General features: G+C 30.9%; 1 protein-coding gene across 7 annotated transcripts in view; it reads right to left on the reverse strand.

The window, feature by feature from the left end:
- stck (LIM zinc finger domain containing stck) overlaps positions 1 to 21,743 on the reverse strand; it is a 79,985-nt gene that overhangs the window by 12,197 nt on the left and 46,045 nt on the right. For all 7 annotated transcript variants that reach the window (XM_075357783.1, XM_075357768.1, XM_075357762.1 and 4 more), the window contains 5 exons: positions 15,724 to 15,834; positions 11,824 to 11,936; positions 5,431 to 5,623; positions 4,196 to 4,337; positions 550 to 666 (listed from right to left, as the gene is read on the reverse strand). In XM_075357783.1, the coding sequence (XP_075213898.1) occupies positions 550 to 666; positions 4,196 to 4,337; positions 5,431 to 5,623; positions 11,824 to 11,936; positions 15,724 to 15,834 (676 nt within the window). The remainder of the gene's footprint in view (positions 1 to 549; positions 667 to 4,195; positions 4,338 to 5,430; positions 5,624 to 11,823; positions 11,937 to 15,723; positions 15,835 to 21,743) is intronic.

Genomic DNA, 21,743 nt, shown 5'->3' on the forward strand with positions numbered 1-21,743 from the left:
TTTTCATAAGAATAATTTATCTTCGAATATAAAAATTCCTTCTTAAGAGACAAATGATATTTTTATTAATACAATGAAAACATACATTTATTTTGGCTTTGACTGTTTGATTATTTTGGCTCAAATATTTGAGATTACTACCGCAGTTACAAAGAAAATATTTTCATGGTAGCATATAAACACATATCAGAATACACGTACAAACAAGTAAATTAAACAATATATCTATCATAAAGTAAATCAACAATTAAATTTAAATTATAACTCTGCCTAAATAAATATATTTTTTGTATATTAGCAAATAATAAATGATGAGTAATAGGCAATAGATTTATTAAATGTAATCAATAATCGGTTCATTGCTGGAATTAACTCATTAAATGTTATTAAAGATAAACTAGAATAAACTCTTTAGAAAGTGTAAAAATAAAAATTAAAAATGTTACAATTTCTCTCATGAAAATTGCTGGAGAAGAAAGACCTTAGACCTGATTTTATGAAAAAAAAAAAAATTAAACTAAAAGTATTACTACCAATACAATAACTTACCTCCACATGCCAGTGTTTCCCTAATGCAGTAACAACACGTTCTTCAACAGGACGTCTACAAGCCCCACAAATTGGGATACCCATCTTATCATGGCAACGCAGACAATATAACTCATTCTACACAAACAAAGATTGTTTTTTTTTATAATATTGCATTTCTATAGCAAATTTTATATAAAACTACAATATTTTAAATATATGAAAACTAGCTGTACTTGGCAAAATAAACATTGAAATATAAAAACAACAGCAGATATTCAATCTAAAATCTAAGAATTAAGAAAACTTCCTTTGGTTTTAAAAAATTAAAAATGTTCATCAGTGAAGATTGTATCAACTATTCATACTCAAATAACAAACTTTCTGTTAAAACTAAAAAACTTCCTTAGGCCTAAGAATCTGGAGGAAAAGCATTTCATTGCAGCATACAAATGCACTTGTCAGTGGAAAATCGCTGACCAATAATGTACTGCTCAAATCCTGATTAGATACAATGTGATCTTTGAGGAGCAGCCTGGATAATACCTGCCACCTAAAGGTACTCCTCCCTTAGATGAGGTGTGTCTCATTGTATAGTCCCTCAGTTTAGATCACCTCATCTCACTATCAACTTTTTCCATTTACCTTTGATCCCTTTGAGGATACCACTTAGACATAGTGTTCTGTCATTTTTGGATATACTACCAACAGATATGTATTAATAATGTGGAGACCTATAGAGCAACTGTATCTTTGGATATTTCTATGGTTTTGTGAAAGTATGTAAAAAAAGCCCAACATGGGCTGAGGTACTTAATAAATAAAGATTGGGCTCAACACAATTTCTTCTACTATCTTAAGAAAAAAAGGAAATAAAAAAAATTCTTGTTTTAACTGTCCATTATTACAGTATTGTACATTTCCTATGCACTGCAGAAAGAGTAATATAATTAATAAATGCAGATTATGTTCAATGTACTAATTATCATATAACTTACATCATACCTGAAATAATGCAAGTGTTACTTCCCAATATTCAGATTAATAATTTGTGATATAAAAAAGTTGTATTAAAGAAGCTTTTCAGGCAGAAACACTTCTGTGAATGCTGTAGATGAAATGCATGCAGTAACATATTGAATTTATCTTTTGTGAAAGAATAATTCAAATCTGACAATATTGAAATAGATGACAAAAGTGCGAACACCAACATTAAGAAATCCATAATAGAAGAATTCTGCAATACAAAGTGCAATACTGAAATAGATGACAAATTGCTAATACCAGCATTAAAAAAAATCCGTATTAGAATAATTCTGTGATAAAAAGTGGAATGTCTGTCTTTACCCTACACTGGTTTTTCCTACAGTTTTTAACTATAAGATTTCATTTTATAGTTTTGAGGATATGAAGTCAGTTCAAGTTCATTTCTCACACAGTGTCATACTTAAATATTTCATAAATATTTTGTAGTACTTCTACACTAGCAGTTTTAGTCGACCTAAAAGCAGGATATCATACCATCTAGTGATGCATGCTCATTCACAAACTGGTCATATGCAATATCTCTGGACGCTTATTAAAATGGATCAAGTCTTTTCATTGCCAAAGATTAATCCAAGTGTGCCACAACCACAATACTTCCAAATTTCGCATTCGAAAGGAAGGCCTGGCACTATTCAACGTTATGATCAATGACATCTTAGGCGCAATCAGAGAAGTACAAGGAGTCAAAACCCTCCTGTATGCAGATACTCCTCATCTGGGCTACTAGTAGTAATGTAAAGCCATTGCTGAATCTTGAAATTTGGGCAACATGCAATGCTATGACTTAATACCACAAAAACTACATTCCAACTGTTCACACTTTCCACAAAAGTACTGGCAAGAAGTTTGTCCTACAAGGATCAAGCACTGGAAGAAAGCAACTTTTCTAAATATTTGGGATTTACCCCAGACCGACAACTCACATGGAAACCACATATCAAACTGTGTGTGGGAAGAGCAGTGAAAAGGACTTGTCTACTGAAAAGACTCACTCCTGCGAAATGGGAAGCTAACCAAATTCACAAGCAGCCATTCAGGACTAACTGACTGTACAAGAACTTTGGAGTGCAGGAAGACCATAAACAGATTGGGATGCTAAGGCTGGCAGTTGAAATTCCAATGGGTTCCCAGCCATTAACACATATGGTAATGAAATAGCTAGCTGGGAACCTCTCTGCCTCAGCCACCCAACACTCCTTCTCTTGACTCAGCCCAAGTGCAAATAAACTCTGCAGTCAATAAATGGATTGGCGAAAACCACAAAGAATCAGCAGCTGGAAAGAATTGGAAGAGCCTTGTCACACATGGCCCTATAGATATAGCCTTTCTCGAGCAGGCAGCGTTGCTGCATTTAGATTTAAAAACCGGACATGACTATGTGGCCTTGCACCTACATCGGTGAAGGCCCCGTTTATACAGAAGCTTATCTATACTGGTCAGCGCATCACAAAATGGCTCAACAGCCAAATGAGCATTATAGTAAGAATATTTTGGAGAGGACTTTGCATCCTAAAATCTTAAGACATTCATTGCGAGGCTTTAATATTTTCTTTTTTGAAAAAAATTATCATCAATAGGTTTCAAAATAATAATAATAATAATAATAATAATAATAATAATAATAACGTAAAATCACATAAAATTTATTATTATAATTCTTAAATGACTTCAACAATTTTGCATAGTACAGAAAAGCATGAATTTCATTTTGTAACCTTTTAAGCATGGCAAGCTTTAGAAGTATTCAAAATATTGTAATGTTGCAATAGGTGAAAAAATGCATCCAAAATGGCTGAAAAGTAGTCTAGCACTGGGGAGGTGCAGCAGTAACGGAAAAGATGTATATATAGTAATGGAAGCGCATGTCTATACATGTCGGGCTTGACATGAAATGACATCATTTGACTGTTATGCATTAAATATAGATCTACAGCATGCATCACAACGTGATGGGTTGTTTCAGAATACATATTCAGATTCAGCATATAAAATACTATATAGAACACCTACTCCCTTTTCAGTTCCAAATTTTATATCACCAGCGTTATTATTATATTCTCATATTATACTTCTTGTTAGTCTATACATCAAACATAGTTGCTCATGTGCATAGCACTCATAACAATAAAAGAACCTATAAAAATAATAAAATCATTTATGAATTGTTGTAAAATAGTGATACATACTTGTACGAAGTTCATAAAAAACAGTTTATATGCATGCTAGCAATGTAAACTTAAGTGTACATCAATAAAAAAATGTGAAAGTGAAGTTTATCAAAATTCTATTTTATAACATCTATACAAATTTAATCATAATAAATTTTTATTAAACAAGATGCGATTTTATATGCACTTAGTTATCATCTTGAATAAATAATTTCATCAATCATAGCCATAATCATTTGTTAGAAATAAAAAAATTACAAAATTAACTTTCTGTTTCAACCATTTCTAGTACAGACTAGTATATCAAAATATTTAACATTAGTTATATATATTTTTAATTTATGATATAAGTTAAACTAAAATAGTTTTAAAATTTCAACCAGTGTAGATACGATTTGTAAATAATGGCAGTAAAATTACAGAAAAATTACAACAAATCATGAAATACTAACCACGTCGTTTGCAGTTAAACCAGGACGACTCTTAACCTCACGGGCATCAGAATTCAGTTCAACATTACAAGCAGTACAATTAAAATGATATGGATGATAAACTTCACCACGGAATCGTAATGGTTTATCATCAATTATACCACTGTAACAAAAATAAAACAATAGCCAAAACATTTAAGTAATAAAATTCTGATTATTTTATAGTATACCAAAATACTGATTTGTTATGATAAATAAAAATATAAAATAAAGCACAGTAAAAATTTAAATATACTAACCTCTCCAATATTTTCAAACATTCAAAATATGTTAACCTCATTAATTTTCAACTAACAAATACAACAGTAATCAGTAGCAATATTTGTTACATTATAAACAATAAATATTTAACTCAGGGCCATCTAAATACAAGTTCCATTAAAGGAATTTTTTAGCTGATATTCATTTACAGTCAACAGAGATTCATGTTCAACCAAAGAGATCCAATTGCTGAAGATTCAATTTAACATTTCATCAGAGATGCATCCTACATCTTTGCTGCTGCTTAAATCATCATTAAATCATGTAAATTATTTTGATTTAAAAATTAATGACTAAATTAAAGAACTGGTCTTAAAAAGATGTATTCGATAATCCAGTCAAAAGGAATACCTATAAACATCTACCCAGTCATCCAATTAGCAAGACTGAAAAAGCTATCCAAAAAGTAATATAAGTTTTTCTAAAAATACATCACTACAGTTGCAAAATTTTAAGGATATACTTTTGCCACTTTTCTACATAGTTCAACCAAATAAAGGTACTTGTACAATCTGTAATTTGAGCCATACACCACAATGGATTGCAAATTATCAAAGCAACACACACACACACACACACACACACACACACACGCGCGCGCGCGCGCGCGCGCGCGCGCGTGCATGCGTATGTATATGTCAAATCCAAGCTCTAAGGAGAGTTATCAAACAGTTCCTGCTTGAATTATCACAGTGAAATTCAAGAACACCGGCAAGTAAGAAGGCATTGTCATGCAAAAATTTAATTTCTTGTCATCCATTTCTTGAAACCATATTTATATTTTAAGTTAAATGAAAATGAAACATTTAATCGATGACTATAATATACAACAATGAAGAATTAAAGAAAACTGTTTTTCTTTTTAAATTATTATAAGTTTAAATATTCCATAATTTTGCATAAAATATTATATAATTAAAATATGTATATCTCACTGGCATTTATGGCAAGTGTGTTTGCCAGTGCCTGCAGCACGAGCTCTAGCTCTACAATCATGACATAAAGCTTGTCCCTGATGGCGAATAAACCCTAGGTCAGCAAGTTCTTTCCCACACTCTTCACAACGGAAGCATTTTGGATGCCAATTGGCATTCATTGCTTTTATCACACGTCCAATGACAAATTCACCTGTAAACAAATTTTAAGATGTGATAAAAAAATAGAATACTTAGCTTTACAACAGAAAATATACATTTATGACATTTTTATGTAAATCAAAATAAAATTAAAAATGTCTGTTATTAATGTTCACAGTTTCTTACAGACACAAAAACAACTGAATGTTATTACAGTAAAGCCTAAGATAAGATATATGCAATAGATACAACCAAACTTTACAACCAAACTGCTAGTGCAAGAAAAGGAAGAAATTAATCCCCCTAGTTCCATATTCTACGTTTTCTTTTGTTTTTTTTCATAAACTCTTCTAACCTCATAGTTAAACATTTTATCTAGTTCATCAAAGAAACTCTTACAGATTTTTAACACACTTCTAAAAATGTTACGATCCTCTCAATTAAATGGAACAGACAATAGTTTCTCTATTCTCCATTCCCACCATATTCAATAATGAATGCAGGTACTGAGACAACTCTTTAGCGTAAGATTAAAACAGTAGTTTTAATAATCTGATTTTTCAAATCTGTGTTAGACATATGTTTTTAGTTCTTTTTCATTAATTCACTGCCACCTACAATTTTTACTACAATATGTATTTACTTATATATATTTTTTGATCCCCCATCCATGGATCAAAACTTGGCGCAAGTAAGGGGCTTATGAAGGTCAAGAATAGTTTGAGCTATGCCGTCAAGAGCTTATACTCCGGGAAGGGCAGACTGGTCAGCTGGAGGCCTCAGACTAATGTGATTCAACAGAGGGTGCTAAGAATCATCAGGCTAAATCAGACTGTTACTGGAATTTGAACATGGGAACGCTTAACATTCGAGTAATGAAAATAGATCTCAGACTATAAGAATTATTGATAGAACTTCGCAATATTAATTAGGATATTATAAAATTATGTTAAGTACATCATAAAGGTAAAGAGCTAGTTGTACTTGACACAGAACATTTACTTTTCACCCATGGCACTGATGATGGATGATGTGATAGAATTGGATTTCTTGTCAGTTGGAAGATAATGATTCAGTAGTATATTTTAAAAGAATCTCAAAGCAGCTCAGTGCATCATTCAGCTAAATAAAAACTAAGTTTCATATCATCCAAGCTTATGCGCCAACAATAAGCTGCAGTGATGAGGAGATTGAAGAATTTTATGATATTGTACATATGCAAGACAAAGAAAAATGCCATTGCAAAATCCTTATGGGTAATTTTAATAGGAAAAACAAGAACTTAAAATGCAAGTGGCACATATGGAGTGGATAAGACAGCAGAGGTGATTTGCCAGTGAATTTTACAAGAAAAAATGCAGTCAAAAATGGACGTGGAAAAGCCCAGCTGGATACGTGAGTGAAATTGATTACATCATATCAAACAATCAAGCAATAATAATAATATGATTGCCCTGTGCTCCTCAACCCTTGACTTTGAACTGGTAGAAAACCTTGGATATCAGAGGATATATTGCAGCTGAAGGATGAACGTAAAAAGTATAAGAATGATAGTGATGAAGAAGGTAAAAAAAAATTAAGACAAAGAGAAGACCAATTTGATTTCCGGAAAACTGTAGTGACAAGGGAAGTAATTTCAGTGCTTAGATTAATAGTAGAAGGAAGATAATGTAGATAAACTACTGAATACAAAAATAGGAACAGAAAGATTACGAAGGTAGAAGAATTTTGTTATTTAGGAAGTAGAATTATTAAAGACGGACGAAGCAGGAGCGATATAAAATGCCATATAGCACAGGTGAAACAAGATTTCAGTCAAAAATATAATTTGCTTACATCAAAAATTAAATAACATGTTAGGAAAACCCTCCTCTATGAATCATGAGACCTTGCCGTTGGTGAGGGGGCTTGAGTGCTCAGGGATACAGAGTAGCTGGACCGAAGGTGCAACCATATCGGAGAGGTATCTGTTGAGAGCCAGACTAAGGAATGATTCCTGAAAGAGGGCAGCAGCTCTTTCAGTAGTTGTTAGGGGCGTGAGTCACAATGACTTAAACGGTCGTATCAACATCACTCAGTCCTCTGAGTACTGCGCAGCTGAAAGCAATGGAAAACTACAGCTGCTTTTTTTCCAAGAAAATGTGGCTCTCTGCATTTTCACATAGCAATAATGGAGGCGCCTTCCTTGGTAAAATATTCCGGAGGTAAAATAGTCCCCCGTTCGGATCTCCGGGTGGGGACTACTAAGGAAGGGGTCACCAGAAAATTAAAAAATAACATTCTACGAGTCGGAGCGTGGAATGTTAGAAGCTTAAAAAAGGTTGGTAGGCTAGAAAATTTAAAAAGGGAAATAGATAGGGTGAATGTGGATATAGTAGGAATTAGTGAGGTTCGGTGGGAAGAGGAAGGCGACTTTTGGTCAGGTGATTTTAGAGTAATTAACTCAGCGTCAAATAATGGGCAGGCAGGAGTAGGTTTCGTGATGAACAAGAAGATAGGGAGGAGAGTGGAGTATTTCAAAACGCATAGCGATAGAATCATTGTAATAAGGATAAAATCAAAACCTAAACCGACAACGATTGTTAACGTTTATATGCCTACAAGCGCTCATGATGATGATGAGGTAGAGTGTGTATACGAAGAGATTGATGAGGCAATTAAACACGTAAAAGGAGATGAAAATTTAATAATAGTTGGAGATTGGAATGCAAGCATTGGAAAAGGCAAGGAAGGAAATATAGTGGGTGAATACGAGCTGGGCAAAAGGAATGAAAGAGGGGACCGACTTATAGAGTTTTGCACGAAGTATAATTTAGTAATTGCCAACACCCAATTTAAAAATCATAATAGAAGAACATACACTTGGAAAAAGGCAGGCGATACTGCAAGGTATCAGATAGATTATATCATGGTTAAGCAAAGATTTAGAAATCAACTTGTTGACTGCAAAACTTACCCTGGAGCAGACATTGACAGCGACCATAATTTGGTGATAATGAAATGTAGATTGGGGTTTAAAAACCTGAAGAAAAGTTGTCAGATGAATCGGTGGAATTTAGAGAAGCTTGAGGAAGAAGGGGTAAAGAAGATTTTTGAGGACATCGCAAGAGGTCTGAGAAAAAAAGATAAGGTAGAAAATGTAGAAGAAGAATGGGAGAATGTTAAAAAGGAAATTCTTAAATCAGCAGAAGCAAACTTAGGCGGATTAAAGAGAACTGGTAGAAAACCTTGGGTTTCAGACGATATATTGCAGCTGATGGATGAACGTAGAAAATATAAGAATGCTAATGATGAAGAAAGTAAAAGGAACTATCGGAAATTAAGAAATGCTATAAATAGGAAGTGCAAACTGGCGAAAGAAGAGTGGATTAAAGAAAAGTGTTCAGAAGTGGAAAGAGAAATGAACATTGGTAAAATAGACGGAGCATACAGGAAAGTTAAGGAAAATTTTGGGGTATATAAATTAAAATCTAATAATGTGTTAAACAAAGATGGTACACCAATATATAATACGAAAGGTAAAGTCGATAGATGGGTGGAATATATTGAAGAGTTATACGGAGGAAATGAATTAGAAAATGGTGTTATAGAGGAAGAAGAGGAAGTTGAGGAGGATGAAATGGGAGAAACAATACTGAGATCTGAATTTAAGAGAGCATTAAAAGATTTAAATGGCAGAAAGGCTCCTGGAATAGACGGAATACCTGTAGAATTACTGCGCAGTGCAGGTGAGGAAGCGATTGATAGATTATACAAACTGGTGTGTAATATTTATGAAAAAGGGGAATTTCCATCAGACTTCAAAAAAAGTGTTATAGTTATGATACCAAAGAAAGCAGGGGCAGATAAATGTGAAGAATATAGAACAATTAGTTTAACTAGTCATGCATCAAAAATCTTAACTAGAATTTTATACAGAAGAATTGAGAGGAGAGTGGAAGAAGTGTTAGGAGAAGACCAATTTGGTTTCAGAAAAAGTATAGGGACAAGGGAAGCAATTTTAGGCCTCAGATTAATAGTAGAAGGAAGATTAAAGAAAAACAAACCAACATACTTGGCGTTTATAGACCTAGAAAAGGCTTTCGATAACGTAGATTGGAATATAATGTTCAGCGTTTTAAAAAAATTAGGGTACAAATACAGAGATAGAAGAACAATTGCTAACATGTACAGGAACCAAACAGCAACAATAACAATTGAACATAAGAAAGAAGCCCTAATAAGAAAGGGAGTCCGACAAGGATGTTCCCTATCTCCGTTACTTTTTAATCTTTACATGGAACTAGCAGTTAATGATGTGAAAGAACAATTTAGATTCGGAGTAACAGTACAAGGTGAAAAGATAAAGATGCTACGATTTGCTGATGATATAGTAATTCTAGCCGAGAGTAAAAAGGATTTAGAAGAAACAATGAACGGCATAGATGAAGTCCTACGCAAGAACTATCGCATGAAAATAAACAAGAACAAAACAAAAGTAATGAAATGTAGTAGAAATAACAAAGATGGACCACTGAATGTGAAAATAGGAGGAGAAAAGATTATGGAGGTAGAAGAATTTTGTTATTTGGGAAGTAAAATTACTAAATGGACGAAGCAGGAGCGATATAAAATGACGAATAGCACAAGCTAAACGAGCCTTCAGTAAGAAATATAATTTGTTTACATCAAAAATTAATTTAAATGTCAGGAAAAGATTTTTGAAAGTATATGTTTGGAGTGTCGCTTTATATGGAAGTGAAACTTGGACAATCGGAATATCTGGGAAGAAAAGATTAGAAGCTTTTGAAATGTGGTGCTATAGGAGAATGTTAAAAATTAGATGGGTGGATAAAGTGACAAATGAAGAGGTATTGCGGCAAATAGATGAAGAAAGAAACATTTGGAAAAATATAGTTAAAAGAAGAGACAGACTTATAGGCCACATACTAAGGCATCCTGGAATAGTCGCTTTAATATTGGAAGGACAGGTAGAAGGGAAAAATTGTGTAGGCAGGCCATGTTTGGAGTATGTAAAACAAATTGTTGGAGATGTAGGATGCAGAGGGTATACTGAAATGAAACGACTAGCACTAGATAGGGAATCTTGGAGAGCTGCATCAAACCAGTCAAATGACTGAAGACAAAAAAAAAAAAAAAAAAAAAAGTTAGGAAAACCTTTTTGAAAGTATACGTTTGGAGTATAGCTTTATATGTTAGTGAAACTTGGATGATCGGAGTATCTGAGTATATGGAAGTCAAACTTCCATATGAAGTACCTGAGAAGAAAGTATTAGAAGCTTTTGAAATCTGGTGCTATAGGAGAATGTTAAAAATCAGATGGGTAAATAAAGTGACAAATGAAGAGGTCTCGCGGCAATATGTTGAGAGAAGCATTTGGAAAAGTATAGTTAAAAGAAGAGACTGACTTACAGACCACATTTTAAGGCATCCTGGAATAGTTGCCTTAATACTGGAGGGACATGTAGATGGTAAAAATTATGCAGGTAGGCAACGTTTGGGATACGTAAAACAAATTGTTAGGGATGCAAGATGTAGGGGGTACCAAAATGAAATGTCTGTACTACATAGGGAATCATTGACAGCTGCATCAAACCAGTCAAGTGACTGAAGACAAAAAAAAAAGATGGCATCACGTGGCCTACATATCTACTTTCATCTTCAAATAATTAACAATTTTTGTTTCAAACAAAATGTAGATTTTCTTAGTTCAATGCTTATTCCATTTACTTAATACATAAATTAATTCAGGATTTTTACGGTATATAATTAAAATTATTTCATTTTATCATTAAAGTAGGCCTAATGATCTGTCAATACAAATCTGTCATTTTTGAGAAATAATTAGAGCTTTGGACATCTCAATTTCTGACTGATTTTGTAGCTAGAATCATTCATTTTAAAAGAAAATTAGCATACTACTTGCAAAATTTGAATCACTAGTTTGTTTCTACACCAAAATTTGGCCTAAATCTTTAGTTATAACTCAAAAGTAGAGTATTTCTGAAACAATGTTTACAAAAATTTTATTTTAATTTCAGCAGTCAAACAAATTTCTAAAGAATGCTTATTACTTTATGATTTTTATTATTTAATTTTATACACATATAGTATAATTTATCTGTTCAGAATAAGTACTTTTAATTGTTGACTAATTAATTGACATTATTAAACTTTCTTTCCCAATAAAGAAGTTGAATCTTTTTTTGTAAATATAAAAATTAAATAAAAATAAATATAATATAAACTTACCACATTTTCCACAACATGGTGCAAAAAGGACATGGAAATCATGTTCACAATATTTGCGTCCCTCAAATTCATAGAATGTTCCATCTGGGAATGGGCGAAAACACTGAGCACACCTAAAATAATATTTTTAATAATATTATAGTATTTTTGAAGAATGAACAAAAGCATTACTATTACTAGCCCGTTCTGCTACAAAATGACATTAATTCTTTTGAAAATAGTACTTATCAAAACTATCATAAAACTGTTTTAAATGCATAATGAAAATTCAGATAGATGTGGAACTAAAGACAAAATTTATGCCTAGCAACAAAATCACTAACTTTAAGTATTGTACAAAATGTATCTGCCCTTAATGATTCCATTAATAAATAACTATGACTTATGGTAAAAAAATTAAATTTTACATATTTAAAGTGTAAGATATATGACCTATTTCTTCTACAAAATCATTAACTAATTAAATATTTTTCAAACTTAAGTACTAAAAATGTATACGGATAATAAACATGATTAATCAAACACAAATTGATTTCATTTCAAATTCTATATGATATGATCACACGCATATACATCAGAATATCTAAGCAGAAGAAAAATTTATTTTCTAGTTGACAATGAATATATCTACTGAATACATTTTCCTCTTAAAAATTATTAACATTAGAAATGATGTATTATAAAAATACTGAATTTATGCTTGTAAAAATGTTATTACATTTCAAGAATAGTTTCTAGGTAACAGACAAATAAAATTCTGCCCTTTTAAATATACAGAGTAATAAAAGTTAAATTAAAAAATAACAGAATCATCAAAATGTATCAGTACATTAATTTCTCCCAAATTTCAAATCTTATGTTAAACCCTTTTGATCACGATTAGAATTAATTCACACATGAACAGGAGCAGTATCAAGAATGAATAACATTCTTTCAGTAGCTCTTCAAATTATTTTTCTGTACAGTAATAACTCAAATTGTACAGATTTAAACTTATAACACCCATCCTAATTTTTTTTATAAGCAAAAGTAGAATAACCATTGCCTGACAGTAACATAAAAAAGAAACTTATGTTGCCAGAAATATTTACAGTCTCAGATGTTAAAGTTGAAACTGAAACTGCAGGTCAAGTTAAACAAGAAGCTGTTGCTGTAGATTTAAATTTAAATTTGAAAGTCATAAAAAAAAGCAACAGCACTGTTACAAACACAAACATCAGGAGTTCATTCCTCATAATGTTACTCCAAAAATACCAAGAACTAACATTTATTAAAATGCAAATGAAAATCCTCAGAGAAAGTAAATAAACCACTTTTACAGCTCTTGACTCTGAAGACCTTATTTTGAATGATAATTCTTAATATCCATAAGCAGACTGTTTTATAACCTAAAATCATTATTTGACAGTGTTTTAGACAGATCTACCAAATCTCATATTACTGCTCACATGCTTTCAATTTTTTATGCTTTCTAGGTGATACGATATGCATTCAACTTTAAGATATTTGATAGTCTGTTTACCTTGTAATAAATTCAGTATTTTAAAAGTTCAGCTATAAGTAGATTTTTTTATATACTTATGGATTTTTTATATAATTCTGGATTTACTATTAAGATTTTATAATGTGTAAAATGAAATGTAAATGTGTATTTTCAGACTCCTTTAAAGGTAAAGTAAATAGATTCCCCACAGGAATAAAATTTAACTCCCAAAAAGAATTGTGATTCTGCGCTAAGTCGACCATATAAGTAAGTTACTTTGAAACTAGAAAAAATCATCAAATCCATCTTCAGTTTAATTTATATTACAGTTAATTTTTAACAATGGATTCGTAACAAAACATTTATTTCAGATATATGTGCACGTGTGTGTGTTAGCCATACATCATATTTAATCAGATTAGACATACAAACTCATCTTGTTGTATTACTTAAATAACATTTTAAGATTACTTTTTTATATTTAATTACTAAAATTTCTCAAGTACAACCTGAATCCTGACCAAGTCGCTCTTACTCCTTTTGTTACTTATATTAACACTCCTAGAAAATCAACACATACAACATTTTTATGTTTTTAATCCAGTGATTTAATCATATTTAAAAATTAAAACTTCAACCTTACTCAAAGCTACATCAAATATTTTCATTTTACATTAAAAATAAATTATTAACTTTAATATTTCATAATAAGTAATAGTAAAAGCTTAAGTAATATAAAAGTAAACAACTGACATCATTAGTTAAAATAAAAAGATGACAAATAAAAAGATATTAATTAATAACACAGGAATGAAAGTCAATTCAAAAGTATAGCATTATTATATACATTACAGTATTGGACTTGAATAAGGGAAATTTAGTAAGGAGCTGATTTATGCATCAAAAAAATGTTGTTATTCAATGATTCAATAAAATTATCAGTGTAGTCTTGCATTTGAGCAGTTTAAAAAGGGGTTGTAATAAGGTAGGTTAATCAACTGAGAAAACAAATTTCCCACACTATTTTGCCATGACCATCAGTGTACAATGAACAAATGAAATTATGGCCCATTAATGATCATGGTAGCACCAACAAAGAACCTACTGAGAAACTGATTAAAAAGGTTTCATAATACAGAATCTGTTTGTAAGCAAAACCAAATCAGGAAAAATTCAATTTAATAGAAGGAATTAATAAAATTAAGGAGAAAATGGTTTACACATCCATAAAAATTTATTATTAAGTAAAACAAATAAGAGAATATTTATATGGATCAACTCAAAACAGCTGTTAAAAATATTTTAAAACTCCACTCGCATAACATTATAGTTGTCTGTGGACTAAATGAAATGACTATCAAAAAAAGACAGATTATTACCGGGAGTTTTAAAAAAATATAAATTTTAGGCAAGGATTTTTTTTTTAAAAAGGCTTAATTTAACCTTAGTGGATAGATAATGCTAGATGTTTTTGTGTGGTATACAGACTACCCCACATTTTTTTACAATCACTGCAAAAAGTTAGTATGTACAGTGTCAAATACAAAGATCAATATTTTTCTATCAAACTATAAATTCTGAATGCTACTGAGACAATTAGGAAGGTTCAATTAGAAGAGAATGAGAGGGATGACCTGTTACAACAGAATACCATTTACTTTATCATTCATTCCATGATAGGTTTTTTTGTACTAGTTTTTTAAGCACAGATTTTTTTTCCTGTTTAGCCTCCGGTAACTACCGTTAAGATAATTCTTCAGAGGATGAATGAGGATGATTGATATGTATGAGTGTAAATGAAGTGTAGTCTTGTACATTCTCAGTTCAACCATTCCTGAGATGTGTGGTTAATTGAAACCCAACCACCAAAGAACACCGGTATCCACAATCTAGTATTCAAATCCGTGTAAAAATAACTGGCTTTACAAGGACTTGAACGCTGGAACTCTCGACTTCCAAATCAGCTGATTTGGGAAGACGCATTCACCACTAGACCAACCCGGTGGGTTTAAGCACAGATTAATTTGTGGATAAGGTCACAAAGCCCAACAAATCAGCCAGTCTTTATTGAGTCATTATGGTCCACTAACCAACCAAGTATGACTTCTTTTTATACAGTTTTCTTAAGGACAAAGTAAACAAAAAATCCTTTATCAACTGAAAGCAAATATTACTGTTGTACATACAATTTATGCCTTGAATGATGTAAAATATTCTGGTCAATAAGACTAAGTGAAAAACTTTATAAGAAAACAGAAATCACTTTTCACCCACGCTATTTAAATATTTAAGGTTTTTGTAAGTATTAAGAGTCAGTCACAATATGCATATAATTTGAATAAAATTAATATTATGAAATAACACTTTAAATTTACACACTACAAATAAATACCACCACTCAAAAATTATCAACTTACACAAAACACTGCGTATGCCACAATTCACCATTAGAATTGACAATTTTCTCATGCGGTTCAAATCCATCCCCACAACGGGAACAGAACATATTACCCAATGACATTGTCACACTGTAAAAAATAAACAAAAATTGATTAATAGAAATTTTTAAATTTCATAACATTTAAGTGCTCTAAATTTATATAAGCAAATGCTACCTTAAATCAAACAGTAATCATGTAAAACCTAACTAAGTACTTAAAGCAAGAGAATATAATATTATATAAGAGTAAAAATGATTTATGTTAAAATGATCAGTACAGATTTTAACATAATAACGCATTCTATTCAACTGTGATGAATATCTTTCCTTATACAACTTGGGGTAACGTTATTCACAATATAACTGAATTGTACAATATCTATTTATTACAAAAAAATTCTTTTGTATCTAAAAGTTATGTAAATAATAGAAAAATGGTAAAAATTATGTTGTTACAACCAATAATTATAGTGCAATTAAAGATCAATTTAAAATAGTTAAGTAAACAAACACTTGTTCGTTTTTCAGGTCAACAAATAGCTGTGTGAAAGTATGAACTGAAATAATTTCCTTCTTTCAAGAATGTTTTTGATAAAAAATACTGATATTTATGACGATGTAGGGTATATCATAGCATTTACATTTCATCAATTTTTCAATAATATTTAAAATAAAACATTTTTAGAATGAATAAATTAAACACAAGATACCAGTATAAGGTTTAAAGTCTGAAAATTTCAGAATATATTCATTCAGCTGTGAAAAAAAAATTGTAATTATATATCCTGAATTGATAATTGAAAATTACGAGCTACATATTAGATTTTATTTCTTAATTGTAACGGACAAGTATTTTTTTTTCTATTCAATAAATCCCGTAAACACAACTTGAATCAGTGGAATTTTGTTTATAATTGAACATTTTCCTAATTCATGAATTTAAATGAAAATATAATGTTAATTTTTCATGCAATAACAGTTCCTGGCTAAAAGAAACAGAAAGTAAATTTCATCACATACCCTTAAATGCTATTAAACACTCATGCGTACTTCATTCACCTTTAAAAAATACAGCAAATAAATATGAGCACAGCTGTTTCAAAAACTGTACTAAAAAGTGTTACTTCAAAATAAATCAAAATAGACACTGTAAATCTTATTCTAAATACTCATGATGACATGCAAAATTACATATATATTTATGTTTAACAAAACCACTAGAAAAATAATCTTTCTTAACAACATTTAATTAAAATGTAGATAAATGTTATATCTATTAACTCCAGGAAATTCATAACCACAACTACAGCTCCTATTACAAAAATGACCACACCTATCAGTCAAAATAAATGTTAAGATAAATAACAGAAAAAAGTATAGCACAAGCCATAAATGTTCTATCAAAATAATTTTACTAAAAACAAATATTTTAAGTAACAGGATTATGAAGTTCTATTAACAATTCTGTAACTCTGACAAAAGGTTAAGCAACAAATTTCTATAAGATCCTCCCATCTAAGTCCCAGAAATCCTAGAATAATTGAGAATAAATAATAAAAAAAAGTAAATTCATCCAATTAATCCAAGGGTTAAGTATTTTATTTTTATCATTACATCAAAATTCATAAACTGAACATTAAAACGTAAACATTTTATAAAATTCCAGTTTTTATAAAACAAAAACTACCCATCTCAGGCACTGTAATAATTAACTAATTTGTGATTTTAATAAATGACTAGTCATTTAATTTAAATACCAAACATTTTTTACATGAAGATGTAAATATCTTACAAACTGTAGAAAACTATTAATTCTTTAGTATATGAAAATGAATCTATAACATACAGACTGTAATAGGAGACGATTGACTAAAAAAAGGTTTATAAATACAAAGAAATCTAATTTATACTTTAAAATTATATTTATAATGATGCATCAATTTAACACAAAAAGATTTTACCAGCAGCAAAAAGTAGTATTAAATTTTTTGGAATAATATGGATGTCAATTTTTCATGGCAGGCCTTGGGTCAGTCCACAGCCTCACTGCTAAATCACAAATGACTTTTGGAAACATTTTAATATGAAGGACTTGACTTCTAGATACGCTTTGTTATTGTGGGTTAAAAAAAAATTCATGAAGAGAGGTTAGTGCAGAAGTCAAAACAATCCAATCTGATCACCCTTTATTAGTCTGTACACCTGAAAATGTAAAACAGCGTGCAAGCTGCTACTGTCCAAGGTCCGTCAAGTTCAGCTCAATGCCATACCATGGTACTTGGCTTTTTTTGTCAAATCTTCCACATTCTGCACAGCAAATTAAAACTTTATCTGTGTAAAATTCAAGATGATCAAAATTAGAGAGACAAAGCTGCAACAGTTATCTTATGGTAAGCATTTTTAGCATTGACGAACAGAGCACACAGGATCTGTAAGTTTCAGCATCCTCATAGGGGAGAACAGGGATAGCAGCCACAGAACTAAAAACATGAAAGAGCCGATGAAAGATAAGTAAAAACAAGATGGTGGTGAGAAAGGATGATCTGCACTTGGAGAAAGTACGTATGAGAAAAAACTCACCCATAATGGTTGTCGCTGTGGAAACCACCTTACAATCTTTCAAGAATAGAGCATTTTTACCTGACAGAAGCAGCCTATTACTGATTAACAGTTTTGAATTTAAACTAGAGAGTTGCAACAAAAAATGTTTTTTCTACAGAAATTAGTGGTATCTCAGGGTTCCTATGGCAATAATTTCCCTCCTATCTTTTTATTTTTCCTGTTTAGCCTCCGGTAACTACCGTTTAGATAATACTTCAGAGGATGAATGAGGATGATGTGTATGAGTGTGAATGAAGTGTAGTTTTGTACATTCTCAGTTCAACCTTACCTGAGATGTGTGGTTAATTGAAACCCAACCACCAAAGAACACCAGTATCCACGATCTAGTATTCAAATCCGTGTAAAAATAGCTGGCTTTACTAGGACTTGAATGCTGGAACTCTCGACTTCCAAATCAGCTGATTTGGGAAGACGAGTTCACCACTAGACCAAACTGGTGGCTTTCCCTCCTATACCTAGAATTGTGCAGCTTGACAGGTAAGTATCCCACAACTGTAAACCATTTAGCCACATCCCTCCACTGGAAATATGACAGCCCGCAACAACAATTCAATTAGAAGAATTAATATTCAAATATATTTGTGTAAGATTTAATATACAATTCTGACTTTAAGAGTTCTTTATTTTAAAATTCTTAATGACATATTTCTGTAAGAATTAATAAAAAATAAATTAAAAATCACAAGTTATATGCCAATCCCCATGGGATTGGCATATAACATGGGATACAATTATAGCAGTCTATAATGCTCAAACTGACTATCATAAAACATAATATAATTTTTCAGGATCGACTTTTGACACTTCATTTATTTTGGATTCAAACAAAAATAATTAGAATGACTCCTGGAAAACAGTACAATCTATAGAGAACTGTTAAAAAAAAAAATCAAAAAATTTTGCCAGTTAATGTATTTACATCATATGCCAAGTTTGTACTTGAACCTACTAAAAGCCTCGTGGCTTTTATTAAAAAATACGGTGTGCACACTTGTGTCTGCACACATGTATGTAGAAAATAATAAGGAAAAAATAGAAAAGTTTGGTACCATGAAACCGTAAAATCTACTGTAATAGCCATTTTAGCCAAGAATCAGCCTGAACAACCAAATTTATGTGGAATGAATTTTATTTTCAGCAAGTGATGGGAGACAAAAGTATAATACCTCCAGTAAATAAGATAAAAACATTTTTTAAGTATTTTTATGAAAACTTCTATACTTTTTAAAAAACTGATCCGATAGAGCACCAAACAATTTGAAGTAAATGACCTATTTGTGATCATTTTAAATGGTTTTACTAATTCACAGTTATAGATACAATGTCAAATGGGAGTGACCTAAACAGTTGGTGGAGTTAATAGAGCACAAGGAAATGATCAATATGTTAGGTTATAAAAAGTAATGATATTTTTTCAGCAGAGAATCAGTTCATGCTGGAAGCTACAATAATTTTAATAATACAAACAGAGTAATTTCATAATTTTAATATCAAGGACAACATAACTGTAATAATTATGAAAGGAATTATAGTTTATGATTTCAATTTTACAAATTACCATCCACTCATTTTATTATTAAATACTACATGATAAAAAATCAAAACTCAAATCATTACAAAATACTAATCATATATTTACCAATTTTTACTTCCTTGTACGAAGTAAAGGAAGTCTTGTAATGGCTAAAAAATTTCAGATTTCAACAGAAATAACCATTTTGACTAGTTTCGGCGGTACATCTGTACATATGTCTGTATCTCATATAATTCAAAAACAATTAGCTGTAGGATGTTGAAATTTTGGATTTAGTTCTGTAATAACATCTAGTTGTGCACCTCCCCTTTTGAATGCAATTGACTGGACCAAAAGTGTCCAAAATCCAAACAATTTGGATTTTGGACTTTTTGTTAACTGCAGTAATAAACCCTCATTGAGAGCTTTTCAACGATCAACTTGTATCAGAAGTGATACTTATTTTTTTAGGTTCCAGAGTTATAGCCAAATAAAGTTTTAATTAATTAAATATTTGGATCTTATAACAGGAAGGCACATCGGTTCAAATACAACTTCACCTTCTTTTTTTTTTTAATCTAAACATATTGATTTATTAATAATTATTAACCTCTGATCATAAAAAAAATTACAATTAATAATAATTTAATAACAATAAAAAAAAATTAAAGAAATATCAGAAGTTATTAATGAAATAAAATTTTATGTACATTCATTTAAAAAAGATTTGTACATGTAATTTAATAGGCATAAAAGGAAGTCATGTGATGTCCACATCTGATCTTTATTTCTATTGAACATTAAAAAATTTTTAATAGAAAATTTGTAAAAATGTTAAACCTACAAAAACATTATACAGTATTGCACCTAAGGAGAGGTGGTACAACATCCAATGTTATACGTATAAGCGTTATAACTGAAAAGTTTTACCACTGAGCCTGCCCTACCATAAACCACATTTTCTTCTTTTGGAATGAATATAAGCTAATTTTTACACTGAAAAATATTGTATATGTTACTTAAATATTTTTATATTTTAGGTTATTCATGATAGAGTACAATAATGGACTACAAATTGATCTTGTATTTAGAAATAATTCATACATCATAGTTTGGGAGATAATGAGTTCATAATGAGCAATCTTATATTTTCTATTTAAGTTTCAGTAGTGTAGATAGGCTCAATATATTCTCATGAGCCTAAAACTATACTTTTTACTTATTTTTATCAACAATTGTTAATATTTCTTTTATTCTGTAAACATTGTCAGAATCATAGGTGTAACCACGGTAGGGGGCTTGCGCCCCCCCTGGCTCATTTAGTCAAACGAAAAATTAGAGATCAATATCAATAGGTTATAATTATTGCACGGCAAGAAAGCATTTTAGAATCATGGCAGGAGCGCTCACTAGTCAACAAATGGGGAATTGGCAGTTCAAGGTCTGTATGGTTTGTGGTAAAATTCTAAAATTATAGAATGTTCAAGGTTGGATTTAGCGGGAAGGCTGTACTACCTTCTGTTCCCTATTTAAGTACTGCAATCAATGCCAGTGAGTCAGTTGAGCAAGTTGATGCATTTGAGCTAGAGCAGACCACAATCTCGTAAAAATAGTCTCTAAAATGAATATTAAAGACTTTTTTAGCATGAAAGGTATGTATCTGTATTATTTTCACTTGGAGTCAATGAAATGCAAAACCATCTAATTAAAGAAACCTAAAATGCTCAGGAAATGCAAAGACTGTTTTTTTGTTTGTAATAATAGTGATTTTGATGTGGTCTTTATTATTGACATTTTAAGAAAAATCATACAATACTAAATAAGTAAATAATAACAAATATACCACCCTCCAATAATTTTAA

This window comes from Lycorma delicatula, chromosome 1 (genome assembly GCF_047948215.1).
Source record: "Lycorma delicatula isolate Av1 chromosome 1, ASM4794821v1, whole genome shotgun sequence".
Taxonomy (NCBI): Eukaryota; Metazoa; Arthropoda; class Insecta; order Hemiptera; family Fulgoridae; genus Lycorma; species Lycorma delicatula.